Genomic DNA, 27,856 nt, shown 5'->3' on the forward strand with positions numbered 1-27,856 from the left:
CATTGTCCCTTTAATCCTGAAAAAAAACGTTATTGCCATCTTTATTTCAGAGACCAGGGTGCTGAGGCTTGAGAGTGAAGCCACTTTCCCCAAGCTCACACAGCAAAGACATGGGGACACCGGGACTCCATCCACTGCAGGTTGTCTGACTGGGAACCCCCATGCACCTGGCAGGTGACAGAAATAGGAGGCATGTGCTGGGTTTGGAAGAGACACCTGATGGGAGAGAGCCCTGTGGAGCCAGATGGGGCTGAAAACAAATGTTGAATGGGAGAAAAGTCGAGTTCCAGAGACACTACATGTAGCAGGATATGCTTTTTATAAAAAGTCCAAAAACACTAAACCTCAACAATATGTTCTTTCGGTTTGCATTTGTGTGTAACAGTAATTAAGAAGCAAGGGAACAATACACAGTAGATTCAGGATAGCAGGCTCCTCTAGAAAGAAGGAGAAGGGGCAGGAGACAGGATGGGGAGGAGCACATAAGTAGATGTAAATTACTGCTAATTTTTCTAGTCCTCGGTTTGAATGATGGGTTCATCAAGGGTCCATTACATAAATATGTGTTAAGTTTTTAAAAAATATAATAAAAGAGCCAGGTATAGTTTGTCTTGAACCACAATTATGAAAAAAAAAAAATCCAACTTTGTGTATCCAAGGATCAGATTTTTTTTAAATAAAGGATAAAAGGAATAAGAAATGAATAGCCAAGTACTCACTATCAAATTTGAGAGATAATCGCCTGGCCAACATGGTGAAACCCCATCTCTACTAAAAATACAAAAATTAGCCAGGCGTGGTGGCTCATGCCTGTAGTCCCAGCTACTTCGGAGGCTGAGGCAGGCGGAGAAACTCTCGAATCCAGGAGGTAGAGGTTGCAGTAGGCCGAGATGGCACCACTGCACTCCAGCCTGGGCGACAGAGGAAAACCCTGTCTCAAAAAAAAAAAAAAAAAAAAAAAGAAAGAAAAGAAAAAGAAAGAAAACAGTGTATATATAGTTGAAGCTCCTTGTGTTTTGTGTACCCATCCCCAATGCCATTTCCCTTTTTAGTCCCCAGAGAACACCTCATTCCTGACTAGTGTTTTATGTTCCTTTGCTTCTCTTTTAAAAAATTTCAATGCACACATATGCATCCATGAACAACAGATAGTGGTTTTTGCATGACCAAAAACATTAATGAAATTGTATGATTCTATGCATAATAGCCTACTTCTGGCTTTATTCACTCAACACTATATTTTGGCATCGGTAGCACCACTTTCCTCATTTTTCTCATCTGTAGAGTATGTATTTTTTGTAACTTTTATTTCAGGTTCAGGTTCAGGTTTGTTATATAGGTAAACCTGTGTCATGGCGGTCTGCTGTACAGATTATTTCATTACCCAAGTGTTAAGTCTGGTACCCAATAGGTCTTGCTTTTTGTTCTTCTCCCTCCTCCCATCCTCCACCCTCAACTAGACCCCACTGTGCTATATATTTTACATGAATGTGATACAATTCATCCATTTACTCGGTGAAGGACATTTAGTTGTTTATATATTTTTGCTGCTACAAATAATGCTACCATCAACATTCTTAGACTTATCTCCCTATGCACATGTGCAAGAGTTTCTCTAGATCATGCCTTGAAATAGAATGGCAGGTCATGCACATCTTCAGCTTCACGAAGCAATGCCACATTGTTTCCCAAAGTGTTTGTGCCAGCCTGCACACCCACCAGCATTTTATGAGAGCTCCCATGGCTCTACATCCTCACCAACCTTGGTATCATCCAACTATTTCATTCTTGCCATTTTGGTGGGTATGGAGTGTTAGTGTGGTTTGGCATTTCTCTAATTACTAATGAGATGCAACATCTTTTCTTGTGTTTATAGGACATTCATGTAGCCTCTTGTAAAAGACATTTTTGTGGCTCTTGCCAAGTTTTTGTCTATTGGAATGTTTGTCTTTTTTTATCAATGTACAGGCATTAATTCTATATTCTGGATATGCTTTTGTGGGTTTTTGTGTATGGGAAATATCTTTTCACTCACTTTTTTATTTTTAGTTGAACGACAGTTTAAAATTTTGCTAGTGCTGAACTTAGTTTTTTTCATTTTCAGTTTGTACTTCTGATATCTTGTTTAAAGAATTCTTCCTGACTTTGTGGTGATACATATGCAATCTCTAAAGCAACTACTGTAGATATCAGGTTTCCAAATTTCCTGGCTATTTACTGTGTCGTTATTCTATTGGTCTCTGTGCCAAAACCATCTTAACCACTGCAACTTTATAATAATGTCCACTAGGGCAAGTTCTCTTCACTTAGTTGTTGACATTGCTATGTTACTGTTGTCTTCTTCTCTTCCCTGTTCTCCTTTTTCTTCCCTCCTTCCCCTTCCACCTCTCCCTCTCCTCCTCCTCCTCCTCCTTGTTCCTCTTATCTTCTTTCTTCTCCTGGAATGTCTAAGCTGTATTTTACTATTGCTCTATATGCTATACATTTTAGAATCACCTTGTCAATTTCCATGGAAAACCTTATTTAGATTTTGATTTCAATCATATCTCTCAACTATTGAATTTATCAATTATGTTGTAAAGAATTCACATGTTTGTGACACGGAATCTTTCCACGATGGAACATGACATGTCTCTCCCATTTATTTAGAACTTCTTTAACATCTTTCTATAAAGTTTTATCATTTTTCACATAAAGATCTTGCACATCTTTTGTTAGATTTATCCCTAGGTTTTTGTTCTTTTGAAAACCGTATCTTTTTTGAATATTATCTTTTATGACTTTTTATTGCTAGTCTACAGAAATGCTCCATTAGTTCCTTTTTTAAACAGATAGATTTCAACTACTCAAGACTCAGACGGGAGTAGATGTGTCAACAGGCACTCAGCAAATTAGATATTCAGAACAGACATTCAGCAGACAATGGCATGGTTGTACTGATTACTAAATTCTTGAAATATTTCCATAATGGGGCCCCTTGATTTCTTTCCTGTCACGCTGGCCATCCTGTCCTCTCCCCGGGGACAGGCCCAGACCTCTCCAAGGTCCAGACACCACTGTATTAACACCAGGTATGGCACAGGGCTCAAGTCTTGTTCCACTGGGAAGGCCAGTGTCTGTTCTGGGTGTTTGATTCTCATACCTTGTGAGTTGTTAAATATCTTTAATATTATTTCTTAGGTTTGTATGCTGGTAGTAACTAAATACCAAGGGTGAAATATTAATCTGAGTGAATTCTCAACAAGAGGTGATCAGTTTTGGGTTTCAAGGACAGAGTCGGGAGATCTGAGATGTAACTAAGGAGATTCTATTCAGCACTGGCCTCTGATCAATCCCTCCTCCTCTGAAATCCCTGCAGCTTCACCATACTCTTCTTGAAGCTCCTGCAGGCACTTCAAATGCAACATGTTTTAGTTTAAATACATTATCTCTGTCTGCTAAATCAGCTCTCTCTGTGCCTCCCCTAATTAGTGGAAGAGCTTCTCCGATGATGTTATCCCCTATGGTAGAAAATTCAAAATCATCCTAGACTGTGCCTCACCCTGATGTCCTCTTTTTTATCACGTACCAAGATCTGACAATTCTATTCCATGAAAAAATCTTTTGAGTCTGACCTCTTCTACAATCCCATTGCTGCTGTCAAGTTTTGGAATCGTTTCCTAAATGGTCTCTTGGCCTTTGTATTAGTCTGTTTTCACACAGCTATGAAGAAATACCCAAGACTGGGTAATTTATAAAGGAAAAAGGTTTAATTAACTCACAGCTCTGCACGGCTAGGGAGGCCTCAGGAAACTTACAATCATGGCGAAAGGGGAAGCAAACACGTCCTTCACAAGGTGGCAGGAGAAAGAAGTGTGAGGGGCAAAGCGGGAAGAGACCCTTATAAAACCATCAGCTCTCACAAGAACTCACTCAGTATCATGAGAACAGCATGAAGGAAACTGTTCCCATGATCCAATCTCCTCCCACCAGCTCTGTCCCTAGACACGTGGGGATTACGGGGATTACAATTAGAGATGAGATTTATGTGGGGACACAGAGCAAAACCATATCAATCTCCAACCTCTTGCTCCTCCAGTCCCTGCCCCCGACACTGCTCTTGGCATTCCAGTCCCTGCCTGGTCCATAACCTACTCCTTCTTCATCTGCGAAAGGGAGGGTAGTGGGAGCCATCAGCCTGGGCAGGGAAGAGTGTTTTCTCACTATACTGTTTAGAATGGTGCCGATACAAAGCATGTCAACTTTCAGCCAGTTTATTATTGGGTTTAAATTCTCTACACACAATGCACTGCTTTCGCCTACACCTGAACGGTGTTCCCACTCACTCTCCTTGGTGTGACGCTGGAGATAATATGATCTGCCATGAAGGTTAAATAAAGCAATGTTCACTGAGAACTCAGCCCAGGCCCCTGTACATGCTGAGCATTTTGTTAATGTAACAATGATTAGTAATAGCATTGTTATTGGTTCCTCATCTCTGGCAAAGCCTTCCATGCTTGGCCTCCCTCACTCTTTTCCACCTTCCACTCCATACACTCCAGCTATGCCAAACAGTTTACTCTGCCTTAGACACACCAAGTTCTCCCATGTTCCTCAAGCCTTTGCAAATGCTCCTTATGCTGCTAGAATAATGAATGTCAATTCATCATTTAGGATCCAGCTTACAGTCATGCTTTCCATGAAGCCTTCCTCAAATTAGCCACACAAAAGGAGTGAATCCTCCCTATATTCCCATGGCCCTCTGCTCATGCCTCCTCTTTAAAGCCTGCCTTCACTGGAGTTCCTGGAAGGAAGAGTCTGTTCAGCACTCATCTCTGTATCCACAGTCACCAAAATTGTATCTGCCCCATAATAAATGCCCAATACTTGCAGGGATTTTGCTTGTTGGCTTGTTTTGTTTTGCTGGAATGAACGAATAAATAAAAGGGAACGATTATGACTTCACCCTAAGCCTAGCTAAAAGTTTGGGTAGTGACAGTTTTGGTCATTTTGTGGAACCTGATAGCGGATCCTTCTTTCTATGCCAAAAAAAAAAAAAAAAAAAAAATTCCCAAATAGTAGAGTACCTGTTTTCCTAGGGAATTGACCTCAGCAACCGAAGGAGAGGCGATTCAATGCAGGGAGGGTGATGAACAGGTCAACTCTGTCCTCGCAGCCGTCCCTGAGAGGGCGCTGTTCCCAAATCGAAGCCCCAGAGGCGGGGACTGAGACACCGGCGCTCTCCCCCGGGACTGGGTCAGCATCCCTCTCCCCGCGCGGCCGCAGGTCTGGAACAGAGCGACTGCCCACAAACATGGCGGCGCCCTGCGCGGCTTCCCGTCGCCGGGACCGTGGGGCCGGCCCTGCCTTGCCAGTACTCGGGGACTTCCTCCGCGCGCCGGCTTCCTGCCCAGCTGGCATTTAAACCAGCGCCTGGGGCTGCAGGATGCTGCTGCGGATGCGGAGCTGTCCGCGGGCTGGGCAGCGTCGCCGCCTCCCCTGAGCCGCCTCGGTCCGGCAGGAGCGGAGCCGAAGCATCCCTTGCTGCACGCAGGGCAGAGCAGGCAAGGGCTGGGGGCCGATCGGGGACCCCGGCATCTGGCAGTTTCCTTGCAGGTTCGACTTTAATTTCCAAGATTGCACCCCTCCTCCTCTAGCCCAGATCATTAATCCTCCCTCCGGCCTGGGCTGCTGGATGCAGCGGCGGCCGGACTTGGTCCCAGGAGCAGGGAGAGTGCGCTCCCGGCCCTCCTAGCCGCGTGCCCGGGCCATGGTGCGGCTGAGCTCCGCGCTTGGGTGAGGCGGCGGCGCGGCTCGGAGCCCGGTGGACCGGTCCTACGGGACATCTTTCCCTGAGGAGGAGTCTTCCCCTGGGGCTGCGTGCCGGGGGCGAGCGGCGGCCGCGATGTTCAGCTGGCTGGGTACGGACGACCGCCGGAGGAAGGACCCCGAGGTTTTCCAGACGGTGAGTGAGGGGCTCAAGAAACTCTACAAGAGCAAGCTGCTGCCCTTGGAAGAGCATTACCGCTTCCACGAGTTCCACTCGCCCGCCCTGGAGGATGCCGACTTCGACAACAAGCCCATGGTTCTGCTGGTGGGCCAGTACTCCACTGGGAAGACCACCTTCATCAGGTGAGCCGGCCCAGGGTCCCGGCAGCCCACCCCGGAGCCCAGCGCCTAGTCCCTCCGGTCACTCCTGGTGCTCCACTCCTGACAGGGTACCAATGGGAAGCCTTCAGTTGAGGGCTCTGAAGATACATGTGTTTGTGCAGGCGTCAAAATCTTACCCCATAATTTTTGCTGGTCCCCCTTCCCATGCTACCCAATACCTGTACACTCTACTTGGCCCTTGGCTCTAGTGGTCAACCTGAAGTATTCAAGTGTAAAGCCATTCCTGGTCTCCCCATCTTATGGATGATGAAATCGAGCCCCAGGAGGCACAATGGAAGAGCTCCTGGTCTCTGGAGCACCTCATGCTGGTGGGGATGTCTTGCATCTTCACTTTTTAGAAACACATCATTTCGGGCAAAACCTCTTCCCTTGCTTTTCAAGGGGCTTGGCACTCACGTGGGGGCCTCACAGTTGCAGCTGAGTTCTGATGGGTGCAGGCCTGGGGACGGAGGTGGCCTGGGGATGCTACTTGTCCTCCTTTTATCATTTCCTTCTCTAAAGCAGAGCTCCTGTGTATATATGTATCTTGGAGACTCGACAGAGTCCAGAAGCAGAATGTTTTTTTTTTTCTTTTCTCTTATTTGATCTTAATGGCTCGATAATAATATTAAAGACTCTTAGAGGTGGAAGGGATATTGGCATTGTCTCATCCAGTTCCTGACTTTGCAGGTGAGATAACTGAGGCGCAGAGAAGTTAAATGAATTGTGCAGAGCCATCTAAAGAGTGGGCAGCAGACCTGGGATCTAAGTCCTAGATGCATGTGAGGAGATGGTTGGCTAAACGCCTGTAACTCTGAGAGTGAGTCATCCATTCCCTTCAATTACAGAATCCTTGGGCTGGAGAGAAGCTCAAGAAGTCAATTTGTTCACCCTGCATTCAGAGAGGTCCACCAGAGGCCCTTCCTATCTTTAGATAACAGGCTTCTCTCCAGTCGTCAATCGTCCCAACTTCAAGGCCGGCCATTTTTCTTGGCCTCTTTTACAGCCATTCCAAACTGTTGAGAATGCTGTGGCCCTCTGTCTTAAGAGTCAGGCTCCCACAGACTGAGAATGGAGTTTGGTGGCCCCCCAAAGTCAAGCGTGCTCATCTCCTGCAGAGGGTTTGGAAAGCAGGGGTACCCGTGTTCCTATTCCTTGGCTGTCTTGAGCATCCACAGCATGTGAAATGCTGTGCTTTGTTTGGTGAGGAGAGCAGAAAAGTTAACAGTCTAGTTACTAATTTTCTAGGTACTAATTTTCTCTAACATCGACCTTGTAACGCAAGCCTTCTGGAAGTAGCACCATGCTAATAGGTCATGTCTAAACACAACACCACATTGAGTTTGTCCTTGTGGAGTACACAGCCTAGGGCTCAGCAGCTTTAAGAGGCCAAGTGATTTCTGAAGGAGTTTGGGAGGTGATGGGCCTGTTGGCTCTTGTATGTTTTGTATTGATAGAACTGCAAGAGGCCTTTGAGATTAATCTAATCCATTGCTTCTTAACTTTCTATCTTTAGAAAAATGTACATGCATCCCAAATTTGCATATAATGTTGGGAGTGCAAGGGCCATCTTTGGACTTTAGGGTGGGAACCCCTGATCTAAGCCATGCCCCTTGTTTTATTAAGCACCCATTGCTGCCAAAGGCACTTCAGAGCTGCCTGGGTTGTGTGCAGGGTTTCCTTTGTGAGCCCTGGCCTCCACTTGGCCCATTCATGCCTCAAGGGAAATGCAGGCCATTTGCAGATGGCCCTTGCCCTCTCAGCCTTCCCTGGCTCTCTGCACATATGGTATTTATAACCTTTCCTACATTATTTGTAGCTTCTCCTTCCTGGAGTACGATCACTGACAAGACAACATCCATGCCTTAGCATCTCCAGGGCCTCTTCCAGGGTCTCAGCTATAGGAGGTTCCCAGCAGACATTTTGCAGAATGGAAGGGAAGATGGGGAGAGGCGAGGATCCCCAAGCAGCAGACAGGTTTAAGTGCCTTTTGTCTGAGACACTCTCCCGGCTTTGCCTGAGTCATCGCTGGCTGTTAACTGGGTCTAAGAAAGTGGCAGAGTCAAATTGCCACAGATGATTCCTTATCTGAGGGAGACAGCAAGACTGGGAGAGACAGATCTCTCTTCTTTCTTATCCTCCATGTGCAATAGTTCCCTCTCCCCACCCATGTCAGCAACTGAATTTAGCTCATGCGTCAAAAGCTGTCTCCCCTTGGGGGAGTGTCAGCCAGCACTGTAGGAGGGGTCGTACCACAGGGAACCCTCCAGAACCAAATCGTGTACTTTTCTTCTTTCTCATAAAATCCAATAAACAGTTGTTTTTAATTGGAAAATATAGAAAAGAATAAATTTAAAGAAGAAAGAAAGTCACCCATAATCCCATGACTTAGGAGAAGCTATTTTAATTTACATATAAAACATTTATATATAAAGCATATAATTTATATATAAAATATATTTCCAGTATTTGTAGCTATTTTATAGCACAGTTGAGATCATGCTGTGTATGTAATTTTGTGTGCTGGCTTGTTTGTTTTTGTTTTTGTTTTTGAGATGGAGTCTCACTGTGTCACCCAGGCTGGAGTACAATGGCACAATCTCGGCTCACTGCAACCTCCGCCTCCTGTGTTCAAGCGACTCTCCTGCCTCAGCCTCCCAACTAGCTGGGGTTACAGGCGCCCGCCACCACGCCTGGCTAATTTTTGTATTTTAAGTAGAGATGGGGTTTCACCATGTTAGGCAGACTGGTCTCGAACTCCTGACCTCAGGGTATCCACCCACCTCAGCCTCCCAAAGTGCTGGGGATTACAGACATGAGCTACTGCATCTGGCCAGTTTTTCTTACTTATAGCGTGAACATTTCCCATGTTATAAGCATTATTTGTAAGCATTATTTTTAACAACTGCATACTGTTTCACTGTTTGTATATACAATTATTCATTTAACTAATAATAACTAATGAATAGCATTGTTTTTAACAGCTACATACTATATTTCATTGTGTGTATATACGAGTCTTCATTTGCTTAATCTACTTCTCTTGGATGTTTTAGGCTATTTCTAATTTTTTGTTATTGTAGAATAATTCTGAATATCTCTGTGTATAATATTTTTTCCTATGTTGTGTGTGTGGTTTTTTTGGGTTTTTTTGTTTTTGCTTTTGTTTTTTTGAGATTCCCAGAAGTGGAATTGCTAGGCCAAAGGTTGGGCAGAGTTTTGTTTAAATTATTTTTTAACTTTAAAATTTTTGTATTAAGAGTCATATTTGGCAGTTGTTTTCCAAGAGGGTGAGTTGACACTGCATCCCTTCCCCAGAGCGAGTGAGGCTGCTCTGGGGTGGATAAGTGCGTCCATGCCTAGGTCTCAGAAGGTCTCCTCCCCTCCCTTCTCCCATCCCTGCTTCTCGCCTTGATTCTTGTCTCCATCCCAGGCCTGAACCTGTGAGGGGCCTTTTCCTCAGAAACAAAGACTTGCCTCTTCATTCCCCCAGTTCTTGGCGTTTTGCCCCTGAGGGTCCATCTACTTTCTGTTATATGTGCTCGCCACGGGGTCTATTTCTTGTCTCAGGAAGAACACACAGAAAAGGACATTCTTCTAATAACTAATTAATGTGCTGTGATCTTTGCCTGAAATAACTTCCCTGGCCTAAGGCCCGGCAACACAGAGTAATAAAATAAACAGTAAATTGGCTTGGCGGCTGCCCTCTCCAACACAGGCTGCCTCTTTGGAGTACAGTAGCTCTGTGTCCTCTGGCCCTGGCAGCCTTTCCTCCTGCCTCTGCTATTCTTCTCCGTTTGCTATTTCTCTGCCTGGCATGCAGCCTCGAATCCCTCCTTCCTTAGACCATCTGGCCCCTGGTCACTCTTTCTTGCTGCCTACTTCTGTGGCCCCTTATTCTGCAGGTAGTGGAGGTGAGTAGCTGGCTGTTCCAGGGGCCGAGAAAGGCCTGAGTACTTCCGTGGGCCATGAGGGAGGCCTCCCGGGACCTTGGCAGAGCTGAGATAGGGGCTCTAGCGGGTTGGCTGTGGGGCCTGGGGCTGCAGAGCTAGGCTGCCCTGGGCTCCACAGGGAGGCTGGGCTGGTCTCGAGGGTTGCACGGACCTTCTATCATGTGACTTGGACTCTGAGGCATGAGCACACGGTGGGGCTGCTGGGAGTCCACCCTGAGGGCTACTGAGCTGACCCTTTCAGCTTCTCCCACTTCAGGAGACTGCGACCTCCCACCCCAAAGGCGACCTGGCATTTGCTGTGGCTGCACCAGCTCTCATCACCACCCTGACATCCCCACCCCAGACATTACAGCGCCACCACGCCGGGAAAGATGGTTCTCCAGAAAGCCAAAGGGATAAAGTAAGAGGACCACCACCCCAGTGGACCCACTCACTGCAAAGTCCATCCTGCCAGGCACAGCCCCTGCATCGCCTTCAGCCCTGTGTACCCACCAAGGCCAGGGGATGTCCTTAGTCTGTCAGGGTTCTGATCTGCTGGCTCTCTAAAGGGGCCTGGGTGAAAATCCACCTGCTTCTTACAAGGCCTGAGTGTTACACAAGGGAACAGAAGGCCTTAAGCCAGAGAAACTGTGTCTACGTGCCTCAGCCTGGCTTAGGGGCTGCCTTGTAAGTCAGGTGCCTGGAAGTCATCAGGAAAAACATTTACTGGGAGGAGAAAGACCTCTGGGGAAAGGTCTCCCTCCCATTCCCATTGACAGTGGGACGAAGGCCATGGAACACAGTCCAAGTCAGCAGAATCCAGCTCCACTGCTTCCTGCCCGGAGACCTGGTTAGGAAGGTCTGACAGAGGTCAGGCCACCTCCCCTTTCTGACCCGCAGTTTCCTTATCCATAAGATGCGAATAGTAATAACTCCCTCACAGCATTACTGACCGGATTCAGGGGGAGGCAGAACCAGTTTAGCACCAGCTGTGCTCCAGGCCCCGCGCATGGGGCTTTATCATTTCCTCTCCTCTCTCGAGCTGACTCTGATATGAGCTTAGACGCAGGCTCTCAGGAAGGTGCGGGAAGGCCCTTCTCCAGCACGAAGGGGAGGGCTGGAGAAGAGGCACATCGCTGAGCTCTGGGGATGGTGCCGAGTAGTGCCCTGGGCGGGCTGGCCTGTCGCAAGGAGGCTGGACTGTCTGGCCACCAGATTCTCCTTCGTGCTGGAATCCCTTCATCACGTGGCTGAGGGTGCTTTCGACAGGGCCAGTTATAGCTGCTCCAGGGAACACGGAGCTGACTCATGCCTCAACTTGGCTGTGGAGTCTCCCATCCACTTCCTCGCTTGTGTCTATGGGGTGTGTTACAGTCTCCCTCAAACCCATGAGGCCGACAGGGCGAGTATTATCATCCTGGACTCAGTCTGTCCTGTCTCCCCTCATTCTCGTGTGTCCCTGTCTCTGCTGTTCCCACCCTGGCCTGAATTAACTTTTCTTTTTTTACACGGCTGTGGGAACGTTTTCTCCTGGCAACAGAGGCAATCTGTATCGCTCCCCATAAAGAATCAGTGCATGAGATTCCTCAATAGATTTTTCCTTTCTGGACACAGTGGTGGCTTTGTTACAGGGGCACCCGCTGCTGTAAGCCATACCCAAATGTCCCTGAGAATTTACCCCACCCGACTGTGCTGCCTGGACTTGCTGGTGGCCTCATTAGACTCAGTGTTTCCCCAGACCCATATGTGGCCAGCAAGTTTTGGGTCATGCGGGTTTAGCAGGACAAACCCCAGGCCCTTGCCTGACCACCTCAGGCTGCGGTCCTGTAACTTCTCCGGAAGCCACCCTGTTAGGCTGGGAAGCCTTCGCTCGTCTGCTGAGAACACCACGTCCCTCTCAGGGGTGGAATTTGAGATGCCTGTGTGAGGACGATCCTTCATCACTGCTGTTTGGCCCTGTTCATTCTGGGCGTTTTTGAGGCTGCCTCAGAATGGTTCTTTTCAGCCCTCTCTGTTTCAGCTGTCCCTGGAGCCTTTGTTGATCCCTACTTCCCGCAATCCACTGTTGCTGCTCCCTTGCAGAGCCCTGCTTAGGGCTTCTCACCCACACACTCACTAGGTCAGCTGCCCGGGCAAGCAAAGATAAATGGGGTTTCCCAATCAGGGTGGAATCTTTCTCATGAAGGATAATCTTGCCCGACTGTTTGTAAATCCAAAAGTGTCCTTTTAGAGCCCTTGGGGCCAGGGACCTGCTCTGATCACGTGATAGCAGCAGCTTTGGGATGCCACACCCCAGTCACTGAGGCCAATCAGGGAACCCCACAGCTGATATTTATAGAGATGAGTACACTCCTGCGTTTGCAGGCCTCAAAGCCTCACCTCCCCTCCAAGGCCTGGCCCTGCCTGCCTCCTGCCAAACCATATTTCTTTGTGGCCTTCTTGTCTCATTCATTGTTCTAAAAGGGAGCTCAACCCTTTTGGCCTGTCCCTAAAGATGGCTGCATTTCCTGGTCAAGGCAGGAAAGGAGAGTGAGTGAAGTGGTTAGGAGCATGAACGCAAATCCAAGTGCCAGGTTCAAATCCTAGCCCTGTTACTATTTACTGAGTGCATCACCTGGGGCACATCATTAAACCTGTATCTCCTCCTTCTTCAAATGGAATGATAATCTAGGTAATTTAAGGTACTGGTTAAAAGCTTAACTTCTGCAATGAATTTAATCCTCAGAACACCCTGTGAGATAGGTTTTCTTATTAGGTCCATTTGATGAGGAAGAGCATAGTGCTGACATCATAGTATATGGGAAGGTGAAATGAGATAATCCGTGGAAAATTTAGAATAACATCCAGCACATCGCAGGTGCTCAGTCAGTTTGAACGATTACCTGCCATGTTATGGAGGGAGGTACTGAGGTTCCCTGAGTTAAGTACCCCCTGAAGAGCATAGCCCTCAAGGTTAGAGGGAGCAGGTTGACTGGCCCCAGGCCACTGAGATTCCCAGCTTCTCCCAGGAGGCCCTGAAGGAGAAGGTATTCTGAGAAGGCAGGAAGTGCTAGCCAAGGGTACAGCTGTTAGGATTCACTCTCATCACAACCTCGGTGCCAGCTTTCAGAGGGATCCTCTGACCAGAGGAAATCCTGCCCTCACACTCCGATCACTGAGCTGGGATCTGGAGGGATGAGGGGCTTCCCAAGACAACCTGAAAGCCATCTGTGCCCTGTGTGGCAGGTGGCCTTTGGACAGGAGGGCTCCAACTCTCAGCGGATCAGCAGCTTCCTCCAGGGCTGGCTGCCGAGGCTCCCCCTTGGGGATGGAGCCCATAGCAACCTGACTTTAACTACCATGGAACCGCAGAGTGAATTCACAGCTCAGAACGCTGCTCAGAGGCACAAATGGGATGTTGATGAGTGGGAGGAAGCCCTGGTGAGCCTCCTTGGCCACCACCCCTCTGTGCAGACCGGGCCTGCTGCCGCAGTCCACCTGCGCTGGCCCGCCTTAGGGAGTCACAGGAGGGGCAGAGAGCGAGGGCATGGGCCCTGGAGATGTGGCCTCTGGTACTAGCTCTGCCCTGTTGGCCTGTGGGACCTTATCAGCTCGCTGGGCAGTGGTTTCCTCAGGGTAGAAGACAGTTGAAGAATGAAGGATTTGGTCAGACTGATGTGCATGTGGATTCCAGCTCTGTTACTAGCTGTTTAACTTTAAGAAGCCATGTAACCCTTCTAATCCTCAGTTTCCTCAGTGCCTGCCTATCTATAGGGCTCCTGTGAGAACCAAAGGAGATGCTGTTGTCAAAACATTTAGCATAATGTGTGACACGTGGAAAGGCTATGGAACGTCAGCAGTTATTTCAGTCAAATGAAAGGCTGGGTCCAGAGCAGGTTACCAACACCGGCTGGACCTAGAATCAGCTGGGTAGCTTGGAGAAGTAGCAGTGTCCAGGGCCCTACTCCTGATAGAGAGAGAGAGGGGACTTTGGGCTCTCACCGCACAGGCCCGGAAAAGAGCAGAGTCACCTACCTTCCCGGGCCACAGCCAGAAGCTCAGAGGAATAGTCCGCTCACCATCCCCCTGTCCTTTCAGGAGTGGCCACCAACGAGGGGCAGAGCTGTGTGGGTGTGAGTGACACAGATGGGCACCACCCAGAAATGCATCCTTCAGGCAGCAGATCAGGGACAGACTTTTAGAACAGGAGGCACCTGTTCTATCACCTTGTTTAGCCTCTTAAAGGGAACGGAGGATGGGGCCCAGAGAGGGAAGGGGGCCTCCCTGAGGCTGCACAGTGAGTGAACAGGACCAGATCTTGGACCTCTGGCCCCCTCCTGGCCCACACTAAAGGACAGAAAGAGAACATGTTAAAAACCATTCCATAAAAATAAACCCCCTTCCTCTTCTTCGCCTGTCTGGTTGGGATAATGTGTAAACTCCCCTACTGCCATTTGTCTTCCATCTAGGAAGAATTGAAACAGTTGAAAGTTATTTGTAAAATTGTAAATGGTCAGCAATGTGGCCGTTAAATTAGCCAGTAGTAACCCATATAATGGAATTCTACGTTGTCATTAGGAGGAATAGAATAGATCTGTCCTGCTATGTCCTAAACATATTAAGCATAAAAAGAAACACGTGCATTGATAATATCCATGTCATCATCACAGGATCTGTACATTCCTGCTTGTGCACATTACAACATCCTTCATGGTTACAAAGCATGCACGCGTTGTGGGGAGGGGTGTGTGTGTGGGTGTTGGGTGCGGAAGGAAGGCATTGACAGATAAAAGGTAACTTTTTGACACCTATTTAGGTAGTGCAGGTAAAAAACCAAACACATGTTTTAAAACATAGCACAATTATAATCTCTGTCTGGGAATCCCACCATATACTATACTTTTGTAATGAAATTGCCTAATACCCAAGGGCACAAGGGAGGACTCATTTGTTGAACATATCTGTTTTTGCCAGGTGCTATACAAGGCATTTTGAATGTAGTCTCTTCTTTGAAAGTTGGAATTAAATGGGTAATGACAAGAAAAATAGAATGAAAGGTGTGCAGGTTGCTTCTATGCTAAAAAATAAGATCAGGTGGCTAGGCGCAGTGGCTCATGCCTGTAATCCCAGTACTTTGGGATAGGCCAAAGCAGGTGGATCACCTGAGGTCAGAAGTTCAGGACCAGCCTGGCCAACATGGGGAAACCCCATCTCTACTAAAAATACAAAAAAATTAGCCAAGCATGGTGGCAGGCACCTGTAATTCTAGCTACTCCGGAGGCTGAGGCAGGTGACTCATTTGAACCTGGGAGGTGGAGGTTGTAGTGAGCTGAGAACACACCACTGCACTCCAGCCTGGGCAACAGAGTAACACTCCATCTCAACAAAATAAATAAATAAGATCATAAATGTGTAGATCTGTGTGAACACTTAATAACAGTACTTGTGAGCATGGGACATTTCTGGAAGGATACAGGATACAAAATACAGATACTAGAGGTGTAGGATAGGATGGAGATTCGTTATTCTTTTCCTTTCTTTCTTTCTTTCTTTTTTTTTTTTTTTTGAGATAGAGTTTCACTCTTGTTGCCCAGGCTGTAGTACAATGGCATGATCTTGGCTCACTGCAACCTCTGCTTCCTGGGTTCAAATGATTCTCCTGCCTCAGCTTCCCTAGTAGCTGGATTACAAGCTCCTGCCAACACGCCCAGCTAATTTTTGTATTTTTAGTAGAGACAGGGTTTCACCATATTGGCCAGGCTGGTCTTGAACTCCTGACCTTATGATCCGCCTGCCTCGGCCTCCCAAAGTGCTGAGATTATAGGCGTGAGCCACCGTGCCTAGCCAGAGATTCATTTTTCATAGTATACCTTTTATATTGTTTGTGTTTTGTATCACATATGAGCTATTTTTATGTTAAAGAACTAACCAGTTAAATAAAGACCTATGAAAAGCCAGCAGAGTCTATGGAAAGTTTAGTTCTAACCATGCCTTTGTGTGGGTACTTCAGCAGGTTACCTTCAGTTATGGAGTCTGTAATACTCTGTGTAAGAATCATTTCAATCCATGCTTTGTTTCTGAGCCTAAACCTTGCTCCTTCCACGCCCGCCACGAGCCCCCAACTGATTGAGAAAGGGAAAAAGATAAGGACCAAAAAACAGAATATTTTAAGTTCAGCTGAAATTCCACCTGCTCTACAAAGTTCTTTGGACTCATTATCTAACAGGCATTTCTCCCGGCCATGAGATCTTGCTGCTGTGGCTCTGCCCTCCCCTCTGACTCGCATGTTGTCTGCCTTATAGTAGACATGCCGTGTTGATCTTTGAGCAAAATGCCTGCATTAGGACTGTGCTCCTTCTTGCTAGGTACCTGCTGGAACAGGACTTCCCAGGCATGAGGATTGGGCCCGAGCCCACCACAGACTCCTTCATTGCGGTGATGCAGGGAGACATGGAGGGGATCATCCCTGGGAACGCCCTGGTGGTGGATCCCAAGAAACCCTTCAGGAAACTCAACGCCTTTGGCAACGCCTTCTTGAACAGGTGAGTGTGGAGGGGAACACAACACTTTCGGGTGCTCTCTTTTCTTCTTCTTGGAGTATGGGGGGTGAAAGAACAATAGGCAGGGTCTTGGGAGGCTTGGTGCCTAGAGTCTCCTGTCAATCTTTCCATACCTAGATGGTCCCTTGCTTGCTGAGAGTGTAACTGAGTCAGTTGTGAGATGCAGCAGCTGCAAATGCTGGGCTGATTCCTCCTTCTCAGGGAGCAAGGAAGGATACAGCATTGACTTAGGTCACATTCCCCTACCCTGCACCTACCCCTAGTAAAAGTGGAGGAGGATGCTCCATGTAGTTCCCAGCATTTGCCTAAACGTGCAGTGGCTGGGATTTGCATCCAACTGGAAGGAGGCAGACGAAGGTTCTCTTCTGTTCACGGATATTGTTTCTACCTGGTGGGAAGAACCCCGGACTTCAGAGGGAAGCCTTGGGTTTGAGCACTGACTCTTCTACTAAATTAAATGAGCTTGCACAGGTCACCTCTCTTGCCCCAGGACAAGTTCAGCCTTGCAGATACCAAGATCATCATGATGATTTGAATGGAGAAAACTCTAGGAATGCTTGGCAAACTAATCTGGGCCTTCGCATTAATTGTTCTGTTTGACCAGAATGCAGGCTGATCCCCTGCTCACGCTTATTACACTTATAAATCCAGTTTCACATGTGCATGGTAAACACTTTGAAAATAATTTTAAAACTCCTTTTTCTACTTGGAGGTGTTTAGAGTAGAGGTAATGAATACGGGCTTTGCCTTCAGATAGACCTGGGTTCAAATCCTGCCTAATACTGTGGCTCTTGAACAAGTTACAAACCTTCTTTGTTTCTTATTTTTCCCATCTGTAAAATAGGATAATAGGAGTTAAAGGAGAAATAAGTGGGACAGTGAACAGAAAACACTTCGTGCCTGGCACATAGTAACCAACAGGTTAGTTAGTGATAGTGTTATGTCTTGTTTCATTTGATTCCTTAATTGTTTAGTGAATGGAATAGGCATCTGCTGTGGCCATTTTTCAGTTGTGGAAGGTGAGGCTCATTGCCCAAAGGATTCTCGATGTCTCTTATTCCAAATATATATACGTATATATATATTTTGTTTGTTTGTTTGTTTGTTTTGGTGAGACGGAGTTTCACTCTTGTTGCCCAAGCTGGAGTGCAATGGCGTGATCTCGGCTCATCGCAACCTCTGCCTCCCAGATTCAAGCAATTCTCCTGCCTCAGCCTCCTGAGTAGCTGGGATTACAGGCATGTGCCACCACGCCTGACTAATTTTGTATTTTTTTTTTTTTAATAGAGACAGGGTTTCTCCATGTTGGTCAGGCTGGTCTCAAACTCCCAACCTCAGGTGATCCACCTGCCTTAGCCTCCCAAAGTGCTGGGATTACAGGCGTGAGCCCCCGTGCCCTGCTCCAAATAATATTTTTTATAAACCTATGAACTTGTTTCTGACCTTTCTTACAGTGGCAGGGAGTCAATAACAGTCTGAGACAGGGACAGGGAAACAACCACATGAATGAAATGTGAAATTGTGAGTGGCCAAGGTGTGCACCCAGAGTAGGGAACAGAGGAAGGGCCATGCTGAGAAATCTCGGGAACTTGGCCTGGCAGAGAGGCCCAGGCATGGGGTTTGGTTTATGTCGGGAATGAAGCTAAGGTCCGTTTAGGAAGAATGAGGAGGTCGTGGTGGTAAGGTGTAGTGGGGCAGGCGTCCTGGAATCCAGGGGTGTCTCTCATACCTGGGAATGAAGCTGAGGTCAGTTTAGGAAGAATGAGGAGGTCGTGGTGGTAAGGTGCAGTGGGGCAGGCGTCCTGGAATCCAGGGGTGTCTCTCATACCTGGAACTGAGTAAGGAGGTCCTGGATGCCCAAAATGCTAAAATGCAGAAATGGAGGGGGTGGGATGAGCATGATTCAGGAGAATGAATTGCCAGAGCTGAAGAGAAACAGGGATATCTGAGCAAGAGGGTAGGCGATGAATTTGATTTTGGACAGGTTGAGTTTGCAATGCTGGTGAGTCAGCTGAGGAGCATCGTCCTATCTGAAGGCAGAGAGGAGGAGCTAGACCCCAGGGGAGAGGAGGGAAAAGCCGGGGAGAGACAAGAGGAAACTGGGCTCATCACAAGAGAGGAGTACAGGTTTAGTGAATAATGCCATTTTGGGATAATTGTGCTTATAATGATATAGCGTACTGTATTATATGTAATAGCGTGTAGCCTATTATGATAACAGAATTTAAGAGATTGCCATCATATGCTGGGTGTATTCCTGAAAGCTGAGTGCCCTTATGTCATTAATCAAACCCAGCAAGTCTCATTAACTCCATTGTTAAATTTATTGAAACCAGGAGGTGTGGGTGAGGTTGGGTGGGGGTGGTTTACTTTAAGTAAAGACACCTCTTTCAATATTATTATCTTCATCTAGAAAGTGATAAAATTTAAATTGCCATAATCTAATCCTGCAAATGTTGTGTGAAGAAAATTTGAGAGAGAAAGGAAAAAATATATAATTCTTTTTATACAGTGGTTACTTTTTTTTTTTTTTTTCTGTCGCCCAGGCTGAAGTGCAGTGGCGTGATCTCAGCTCACTGTAGCCTCCGCCTCCTGGGTTCAAGCAATTTGCCCACCTCAGCCTCCTGAATAGCTGGGGTTACAGGCATGTGCCACCACGCCCGGCTAATTTTTGTACTTTTAATAGAGACAGGGTTTCACCATGTTGGCCAGGCTGGTCACGAACTCCTGGCCTCAAGTGATCCACCCACCTTGGCCTCCCAAAGTGCTGGGTTTACAGGTGTGAGCCTGTAACTGGCTTACAGTGGTTCCATTTAGGGAGTGGAATTGAGCAGGGCAGAAAGGTGGAGAAGAGGAACACCTTCCTATTTCATTTTATGCCTTGCTGGACCATGTTTTGGTTGGTTTTGTTTGTTTGTTTGTTTTTTACCATGTGCATGTATTTTACAAAAAAAAAGTATAAAGAAAATATGTAGGAAGGTGTTGTGAAACAAATAACATGCACACAAAAGGTGATACTATTAAGGGGTCAGGAATCTCTCTCTATATTTGTGATTTCAGTGAATAAAATGAAGGTGACTCAGGCAAGATCCTGCATTTCCAGAGTGACCTTGTGTCTGGCCTGCAGAGCAGACATTGACAAGGAAAGAAATGTGGCCACAGGAGGGGCTGTGTCTCCTGCCTCCCTCCCAGGTGCCTTGCTAAGGGATAGAATTCATGTTTTATTTCAACAGACACCAGGCCCCTAGCGGCCTTGGGCTCTGTTTTGTGGGGGAATGTAAGGCTGATCCAGTTCAGTGGACACAGGCTTGGAGAGAGCCAATGAAACCCAGGCAAGAGGAAGAGCAGGGCTGACAAGGCCTTTGTGGGAAAGTTGCCATTTGACCCTGACGTTAATGGGTGAAGTGACACCAAAAATGTAAAAAAAAAAAGAGGACATTTCCAGCAGAAAATACTGAAGAGAGAAAGAGAGAGAAAATATGCATCGCCAGAGAAGAATGATGAAAGAATGTGGCTTCCTGCAGGCACCTGTGAAATCGTGAGGTTCTGAGATTTTCTCCAGGAGCACGCAGCAGCTAAAGTGGTGGATGTTTAGGTTGGCTGGGGGTCTGCCAGGCATGTCCATTGAAACGACAGCAGGGATGATGGGAGCCCTCTTGCACGTGCCACCGGCTTCACTGCAGTCCGCACAAGGTGCTGCACCTTTTAGATTTCCAGGTTCCTGTCTCTGCGCTGCTGAGTGGTCTTATTTCACACCCCTTGTTTGCTCCCCTTCCCTCGCTTCTCTTGAATGACACTTGACTGCTATCCTAATAGAGATGTTTGGCCTTTAGATGTCCAGATAAATGTTCCTGGGTGGTTCCCATTCTTCAAGGCCAGCTCCAGTGCCTACTCCTCCAGGAAGCCCTCCCTGGAAGCCATTTCTCTGCCTTGAATTTTCCAAACACTTCATCTGACTTCTCTCAGGGTGCTGGTCCCATTGCACTGTGTATTCTGGTTGTCCATGTATAGGCCTCCTGTCCTGCACCAGGCTGTGCTCGTTGGAGACAGGGATCGAGTTTTGGACATCTTAGTGTCCCCCACAGCAGGACTTGGCAAGCATGAACCATGGCTGCCTCACAATCATCCAGGGAGCTTCCTCAAAGCATAGATCCTGAGTGAGATCTACTTTTGGGGCTGGGATTCTGGCCTGCCTCCTGGGAGTCTGCATTTTAAGCCAGCCAGGCTTGTCATCCTCTGGCCTGCTATCTTGTACAGAGCAGGGCTTCAGTTACTGTTGAATGATACTCTATGTACAAATGAGGACATATACAGGGAAGCACAGCCACTTTGCCCACGAGGATCAAATCAGAAGGAGGATCCTCAGACCCTGACTCTGTGCAGTGATGGCTTGGGACAGATCCGTGAAGTCCCTCCTGCCCTGCTAGTCCCTTGGGGCTCATATGAAGACCAGGCAGGGTGTCTTCTCATTGTTTATCTAAAAAAGCTGAGGTTCCTAGAAAGGGCCAAGCTAAGTGGAGTTACTCAAGGCAGGGAGATAGCTGACCAAGGACAAACTAAGGACTTGGGGCCATAAGAATTAGACCCAGGCTTTGATCACACATGAAGATGGGATGTCGCTATGGAATAGCCCTGCTGGTCACAAAGCATTTTACCAAACACACCTGGGTGCAGAGCACTCTAACACTGGATGTGGGGAGAGGCAGGAGAACTGGGGTTCAGCCCTGGATCAGCTGTCAGCCACGCCCTGAGCTGGGCAAGCCCGTGGTGAACTGAACGTTTCAGGATGCACCTGCAGCTCACCTGAGAGAGACAAGACAGGTGGTTGGAGTCATGGGGCTGGGTCACAAAAGGCGGGCAAGTACTCACCCAGGTTCCCTCTGCCCATGCAGATTCGTGTGTGCCCAGCTACCCAACCCTGTGCTGGAGAGCATCAGTGTCATCGACACACCAGGGATCCTCTCCGGGGAGAAGCAGAGGATCAGCCGGGGTAAGCAGCCTGCCTGAGGGGTGTTGGCTGTGGGCTCCATGGTTCTGGCATGTTCACTCTCTTACATACCAGAAGAGAAGCACCCAGGGCTATGCTGTACCTTGGCGAGCCGGCACTTCTCCTGTGCTGTATGGGATCATTTTACCTGGGGCAGTCCTAGGCAGGGGTCGGGAGAGGAATTCAGGTCCGCTGTAGCTCAGGAGACAGCTGGCCTCAGTCTTCTCATCTGTAAAATGAAGACATCAATATCAGCCTCACCTCATTGGGTTTATTCATGCTACAAGAGGCACCTTCTATGGCCCTGACCCTGGCTTGCTTCTTAAGTTCCTGGGGAGCTCGCAGCTCTGCAGGGCAGCCAAAGGCATACAGAGAAATTCAGCTCAATGGTGTCAGTGCTCTGGGTCAGAAGAGGAGGGAATCAGGTAGTGAAAGCACTTCGAAAACTGTTCACTCCAGAAAAACACGGGGTAATTGCTCATTAAAGGAGGTTGCCTGGTGTGGTGGTTAGAAGACAGAACTCTGGAGTCAGGCTGGCAGGGTTCTAAGCCTGCCTCTGCCACTTCCTGGCACAGTGATCCTCGGCAGGTTTCTTTATTTCAGTTACTTTATCAGAAAAATGGTGTGGGGTGGCGGGGGCGGGTGGGGTGGGAATAGTACTATCCATCTTATGGAGTTGTTTGAAGATTAAAGAAATGCTTTGGATGAAAAGCCTTTTCTGGCTGGCACATAGCAAGCACCTAGTAACCATGAGGTATTATAGATCATCATCATCATCATCGTTGTTTTCTTTTCTTTTTTTTTTGAAACAGAGTCTCACTCTGTTGTCAGGCTGGAGTGCAGTGGCGCGATCTCGGCTCACCGTAACCTCTGCCTCCTGGGTTCAAGCGATTCTCCCGTCTCAGCCTCCCGAGTAGCTGGGATTACGGGCATGCGCCACCACACCCAGCTAATTTTTTGTATTTTTAGTAGAGATGGAATTTTACCATGTTGGCCAGAATGGTCTCGATCTGACCTTGTGATCCGCCCACCTTGGCCTCCCAAAGTGCTGGGATTACAGTCAGGAACCACCGCACCCGGCCTGTTTTCTTTTTTCTAACTCGAAAATGCTACACAGATGCTGTCAAAAGCTAAAAACAACTGCTCTGGGCCACCACCCCCAGCCTGTCCTGCCACAGTTTGCTGAGTGTCCTGCATAGCCCCCTACCCTTTCTGTGCCATGTGTTGTATCTCTGACAAGAAAATCAGATGATGCCACGTCCACCCCAGTATTGGAGCTAGTTGTCAGGGCTGGAGCCACATCAGTACTCGGAAGTCAGACTCTGGGTAAGGGAGGGGTTTGAACCGCTGGGGATCTCTGGGAAGCAGCTAGAACTCTTGCCTGAATGGACCTAGGTAGGTGACTGACTGCATGTGCCTTTACCCTCTGTGCTTTGTGGCTCCGGCTGGGACACAGATCCACCCTGCCCATGTCGGTGCCACCATAGTGGGTCCCAGAAACCTTTGCTCTTTCTGCAAGAGCATGGCCTGCCCAGGCCAGCACTGCTCACCCCAGACTCCTCAGAGGAGAGGTCACAGCCTCATGGTGTGACAGGCCAGTGCTCCTGCAGCTGTGTATTGACGAGACCCAAGTGATGCAGGCCCTTGGCCCAGGTGCAGGCCACTAGTGCCAGACCTGGGCTTCTGTCCAGTGCCCTTGTGAGCTGCCTTGGTGTCCTCTCTGCAGAGAGCAGCTCTTTTCTGATGAGGGCAGGCACGTGATGCAGGGCCAGGCTCGGCTCTTTGGGGCTACACTATGGCTGTGTGTGAGCTACCAAGCCTGCCCTGGTTGGGAGTGCAGAGGGAAGACAGTGAGAGAGGCTCTCCAGGTCAGCAGCCTGCTCAAGGGCCAGGTTAACCCCAGTCAGGCCTCCAGGGAAGACACAGCCTGGAGTCCTCATCCTGTCGCAGGTGGGAGGGAGAGGGAAGGCTGAACATCCTGAGCAGGAGAGCCCTGCCCTGCCTCCTCACCACCTCTTGCTTTGCTTAGGAGGTGAGACCTAGGAAGAAGAGGGGAAATGAAGCAGCTGAGTCAGGAGGGACTTGGGAAACTGTATTAGCAGTTCCTGTAATTGGTGGCCTGTGAATTCTGGGACATCACAGTGTACCCTGGGAAGGGGGTCTTGGAAGACTTGATCCCCTGGCTCCCTGTCTTTGGGCTGTATGGTGGAGGTGATAGGGAGCTGGAACCCCTGGCCTGGGAAAATAGGAATGTCTGAGCCTCCCTCCTTCCAGCCCCCACGCACGCTGTAAGCACCTGGCTCCCTGTTCAGGGCCCTGTGGAGGGCAGCACGGGTGGTTTCTCTGTCTTGCTTTGGTTTGTTTCCCTGAGCACCCCCCTTCCCCTAATCTACCTATTCCCATCCGGAAGTGGTTCATCTGGGGTTCACCCTGCACTTAGGACTGAAAGGGATTTGCTGTTTCACTCAGGCAGCTCAGGACTCCTCCAGGAAGGCTGAGGAAAGCCATCCCTTCCCAGGGTGAACTCCCTGGGGGATGTGCACATGTACACCTGCAAGGCCGGTGCAGCCTGACCAGCAGGTCCAGAGAGGACTCCAGCCTCTGCGGTTTCCAAGGACACTGTACTAGGAGCTCAGAGTTCTGCGCTTTAGAACCTCTGTGTGTCTCAACAGGTCACATTTTCAGGGTCCCCATGTGTAACAAGGGGTAATGATATGCATCCCACAGCCTTCTTGTGAGGTCCATAGACCATATGAAAACACGGGCCATAGCCCTGGGTCTGGATCACCATGAGCTACCTTCCTTCCTCCCTCCTTGTCAGTTGGCCCTACCTATCATACAATCCCAGAGTAATCTGTGTGAATGGTTCCCCTTGCAGTTGTGCGGTGCACAGCCTGTGCGCTTATTTGTGGCAGGCTGGTTCCCAGGGACTCCTGCCTTCCTCAGTTCTTATCCTATTCCCTTCTTTTCCTATTTCTGTTTTTTTTTTTTGACTGTCTCCAGGCTGGAGTGCAGTGGAGCAATCTCGGCTCACTGCAACCTCCGCCTCCCGAGTTCAAGCGATTCTCCTGCCTCAGCCTCCTGAGTAGCTGGGACTACAGGTGTGCGCCACCACACCCAGCTAATTTTTGTATTTTTAGTAGAGACGGGGTTTCACTACCTCTCTTCCTGCCTTTGTCTTTGGATCTCAGTGACTGCCTTAAGCAAATTAGGTCCTTGGTGTTCTTGCCTGCACTTCCTGATGCCTCCCACCCCACATTGACTAAGCGCCAGGTCCCCCTACCTCTGGGAGAAGTGATGGGCCCAGGAGTGGCTTTGCAGGCCAGTTTGTTTTCTGCTTTCCTGAGTCCAGACTATAAATGCAGCTGCTGGCAAAAGCAGCCTGTGTTAAAAACAAGAACTAGGAACTGGGCTGCTGGTGCCTGGGGCCGTGCTGACCTCAGCACCCTGAGGAGACCAGGACAGTTGGGGGAAGGGCGTCAGACACCCTCAGTTATCTGTGGTACCCCAAACGAGGAAAGTTTCCAGGGTGCAGAGCCCCACCCCTTTCTCACAATTGGCCTTAGAACACATGGTTCCAGTTTAAACTGACACACATAGACCCTCCCCTGCCCATACCTCCATTTACACACACACCCACACTCACACATGCACACACACTCCTCACACATACCCTGCACATATACACAACTCCCGTCTTCCCCACAGCACCACCCCCCAATGCACACACACACACACAAATGTGTGCACAGAACCAAAGTTGCTTTCTCATGCCTTCTTGCCTGGGGCTCCAAGAGCTCTGGGTTTGGCCACAGAGCAAACTGGGTGCTTCTCGTCTTACTCCAGCCAGCCCAGGCTAGGACCAGACACCCTTGCTCCCTGGGATAGTCCGGCCAATTATGTCCTGCACGAGGGCGTCTAGAGCCTGAACTTCAGCCCACCTTCTGCTCACTGAGCCTGATACCTGGCGCAGGGCTGTGTCTCAGCAGATAAAAAGGGGCATGGTTATCAAGTCGGCACAGAGGCCCCAACTGGCCACGTTAGACTGCCTGTTCTGCAAAGTGAGCTGCTTCTAAGGGCTCCAAGACCTCAGGCTTCACAGGAAGGAGCATTCGGGCCCCAGGCTGGACTAGGGTGGCCAAGGGTCGTCCTTGCTCAGGGTGTGGACCCTCTACTGGGCCTGGGGCGCGGTGTGTCTTGTAGGAAGAAGGGTGGGGTGCCCGGGAAGCTGATTCTAGGAGGTCCTGGGCCAGCACTTGTCTCTGGATGCAGATGCGTTGGGGTGGGCAGGGGAGGCAGGCAGGGAAGTGGTTCCTGGAAGTGGCAGGATGTGCCCCGGCCTGGCTCATTACTGGGAAGAAGTGAGGATGCAGCAGGAGTGGGAGGGCTCCAGAAGGCTGAGTGTCTTCAGCATAGGAACCACATTTCCTGGCTGCTTCCCAGCTAGAAATCCCCACAGGCGCCACCTTAGGAAAGCAGGGCGGGGCTTTGTGCTCACATCACAGTCTGCACAACTTGAACCTCCTCCTCACGGGCCCCTTCCCGCACAGGTGAGCTCAGTAGAGCTCAGCTTGAAAATTTGCCCAGATCACACACCTAGATTGGGAACTCTGGTCTCCCTATTCCTGGTCCAGCGGCTTCTCAGCACATTATCATCACCTGCCCAGGAAGAGCGCAGCGGGTAGGAATGAGGGCAAACCTCTCATCTCCAAGTTTCCTCTAGGGGTCTTTAGGGCTCAGACCTTGGCAGATCTTGGCTCATCCTTGCAGCCTCACATTCCTAGCCCATCCAGGGCACCCTCACTGGAGCAGAGCCTGCACTGAAAGGCCTCTGGGTCTTCCCAGACTACGTGCCGGTACGGGCACACCTGTGTGGGCGCTCCCGTGCCTGGGCAGAGCGGCCGAGTCCTGACGCCCTTCAAACGGCCTTGCCGACCATCTGCTTGGGCCGCTCTTCACTGTTACTTCTGGGAAACATCTAATGTGGCATTTCTTCCCCATTGTCAGCCAAACTCTTCCCACATTTTGGAAATTGATGCCTTGTTATTCCTCTTTTGCTCAAATGTCTTTAAATCTTGACAGAGATTTTTGGGGGGAAGGATGGGGTTTTTGTATGTACCCACCACAAGTAAGTGCCCGGTTTGAGGGCTCGGCCTCTGAGCTTCAGGCTCACATGGCTGTGAGCTATTATAGAAAGAGAACGTGGGCTGCAAGTCAAGGAGCTGGGTTCTAGACCTGAGTTTGCCACCACCTGGCTGTGTGAGCTTGAGCAAGCCCCTTAATCTCTTTGTGTCCAGATTCCCTGTCCTGTAAGATTTGTATGCCCTACTTACCTCCTGGAATACAGAGAATTACGAAGAGCAAATGAGGTCATTTGGCTGGAAACCCAAAGAAGTGTGCTGCCCTGTGAGGGCCCCGGCACTGCATGTCAGACCACGAAGGAAGCCAGCGGGTGATGAAGGGGTGGCTTTCTTTACTGCGTTTGTCTGATCGATTTCCTCCTGCCTGGAATTACTTCAAAGTGCTTACTTTCCAGTCCTCTGGAGCCTCCGGTTGGAGGAGACCACAGATCCCTGCAGGCTGCCCAGTCTCCAGGCCCAGAGCTGGCTGACTAGACCTCTTAGAGCCAGCAGACTTGTGCTATGAAGTCCAGGAAAGGCAGCTTCTCTGCTCTCTCAGTGCTTGAATCTCCCCCGACTCACTAGTCCATATTTCATGAACCCCTGGGCTGCCGCAGGTGCTCAAGAGCTACTGTTGTAGGTCTCAGAGCCATTGCTGGGACCAGAGAGGGGAAGGGGGCCTGTCACTGGCCATGGCACTCACCACAGCTGCTGAGGCAGAGTCTCTGCTCTCAGATCATGTTGCCACGGCTCTACCACAGAGCCCTGATTCAGCTCTGCCACAGACCTGTCATTCAGTCATTTGTTATCCCCATTTTGCAGCTGAGAAAACTGAGGTTCAGATTTGCCAAATAAATGAGAAAGCTAATCCTCTACCATACCCTGTTTCTTACTGGGTCCAGTCCATACCTTTGAGATACCACCATTCCTAGATCTTCTCCTAAGTCCAGGCCAAGTGAACAACTAAATATCCACCCTACAGGTGACACAGTCTCAGGGGTAGCCAGGAGCAGGGAGGTTGAGCTTCAGAGGAACCCATGGAGTCATTCGTTGCTTGATGGTCATGGTCTTCACCGCCGCACCTGGCTGGAAGCTTCTGGCATTACTGAGTCTGTAATTGGATAGCAGCTTGCCAGAGCAAGTAGGAGG

At 48.9% G+C, this 27,856-nt stretch overlaps 2 protein-coding genes across 2 annotated transcripts in view; one reads left to right on the forward strand and one right to left on the reverse strand.

Moving 5' to 3' along the window:
- The window catches only part of CAPN14 (calpain 14), a 58,691-nt gene extending 53,458 nt beyond the window's left edge, over positions 1–5,233 (reverse strand). Inside the window, exon 1 of the mRNA XM_025354499.1 lies at positions 5,067–5,233. The gene's annotated coding sequence lies outside the window, so the exon portion shown is untranslated. The remainder of the gene's footprint in view (positions 1–5,066) is intronic.
- A 43-nt stretch (positions 5,234–5,276) lies between these two features.
- The window catches only part of EHD3 (EH domain containing 3), a 33,062-nt gene continuing 10,482 nt past the window's right edge, over positions 5,277–27,856 (forward strand). Inside the window, exons 1-3 of the mRNA XM_025354836.1 lie at positions 5,277–6,111; positions 16,406–16,582; positions 21,493–21,590. Coding sequence (XP_025210621.1) covers positions 5,885–6,111; positions 16,406–16,582; positions 21,493–21,590 — 502 coding nt within the window. The 5' untranslated portion in view covers positions 5,277–5,884. The remainder of the gene's footprint in view (positions 6,112–16,405; positions 16,583–21,492; positions 21,591–27,856) is intronic.

This window comes from Theropithecus gelada, chromosome 13, assembly GCF_003255815.1.
Source record: "Theropithecus gelada isolate Dixy chromosome 13, Tgel_1.0, whole genome shotgun sequence".
Classification (NCBI taxonomy): Eukaryota; Metazoa; Chordata; class Mammalia; order Primates; family Cercopithecidae; genus Theropithecus; species Theropithecus gelada.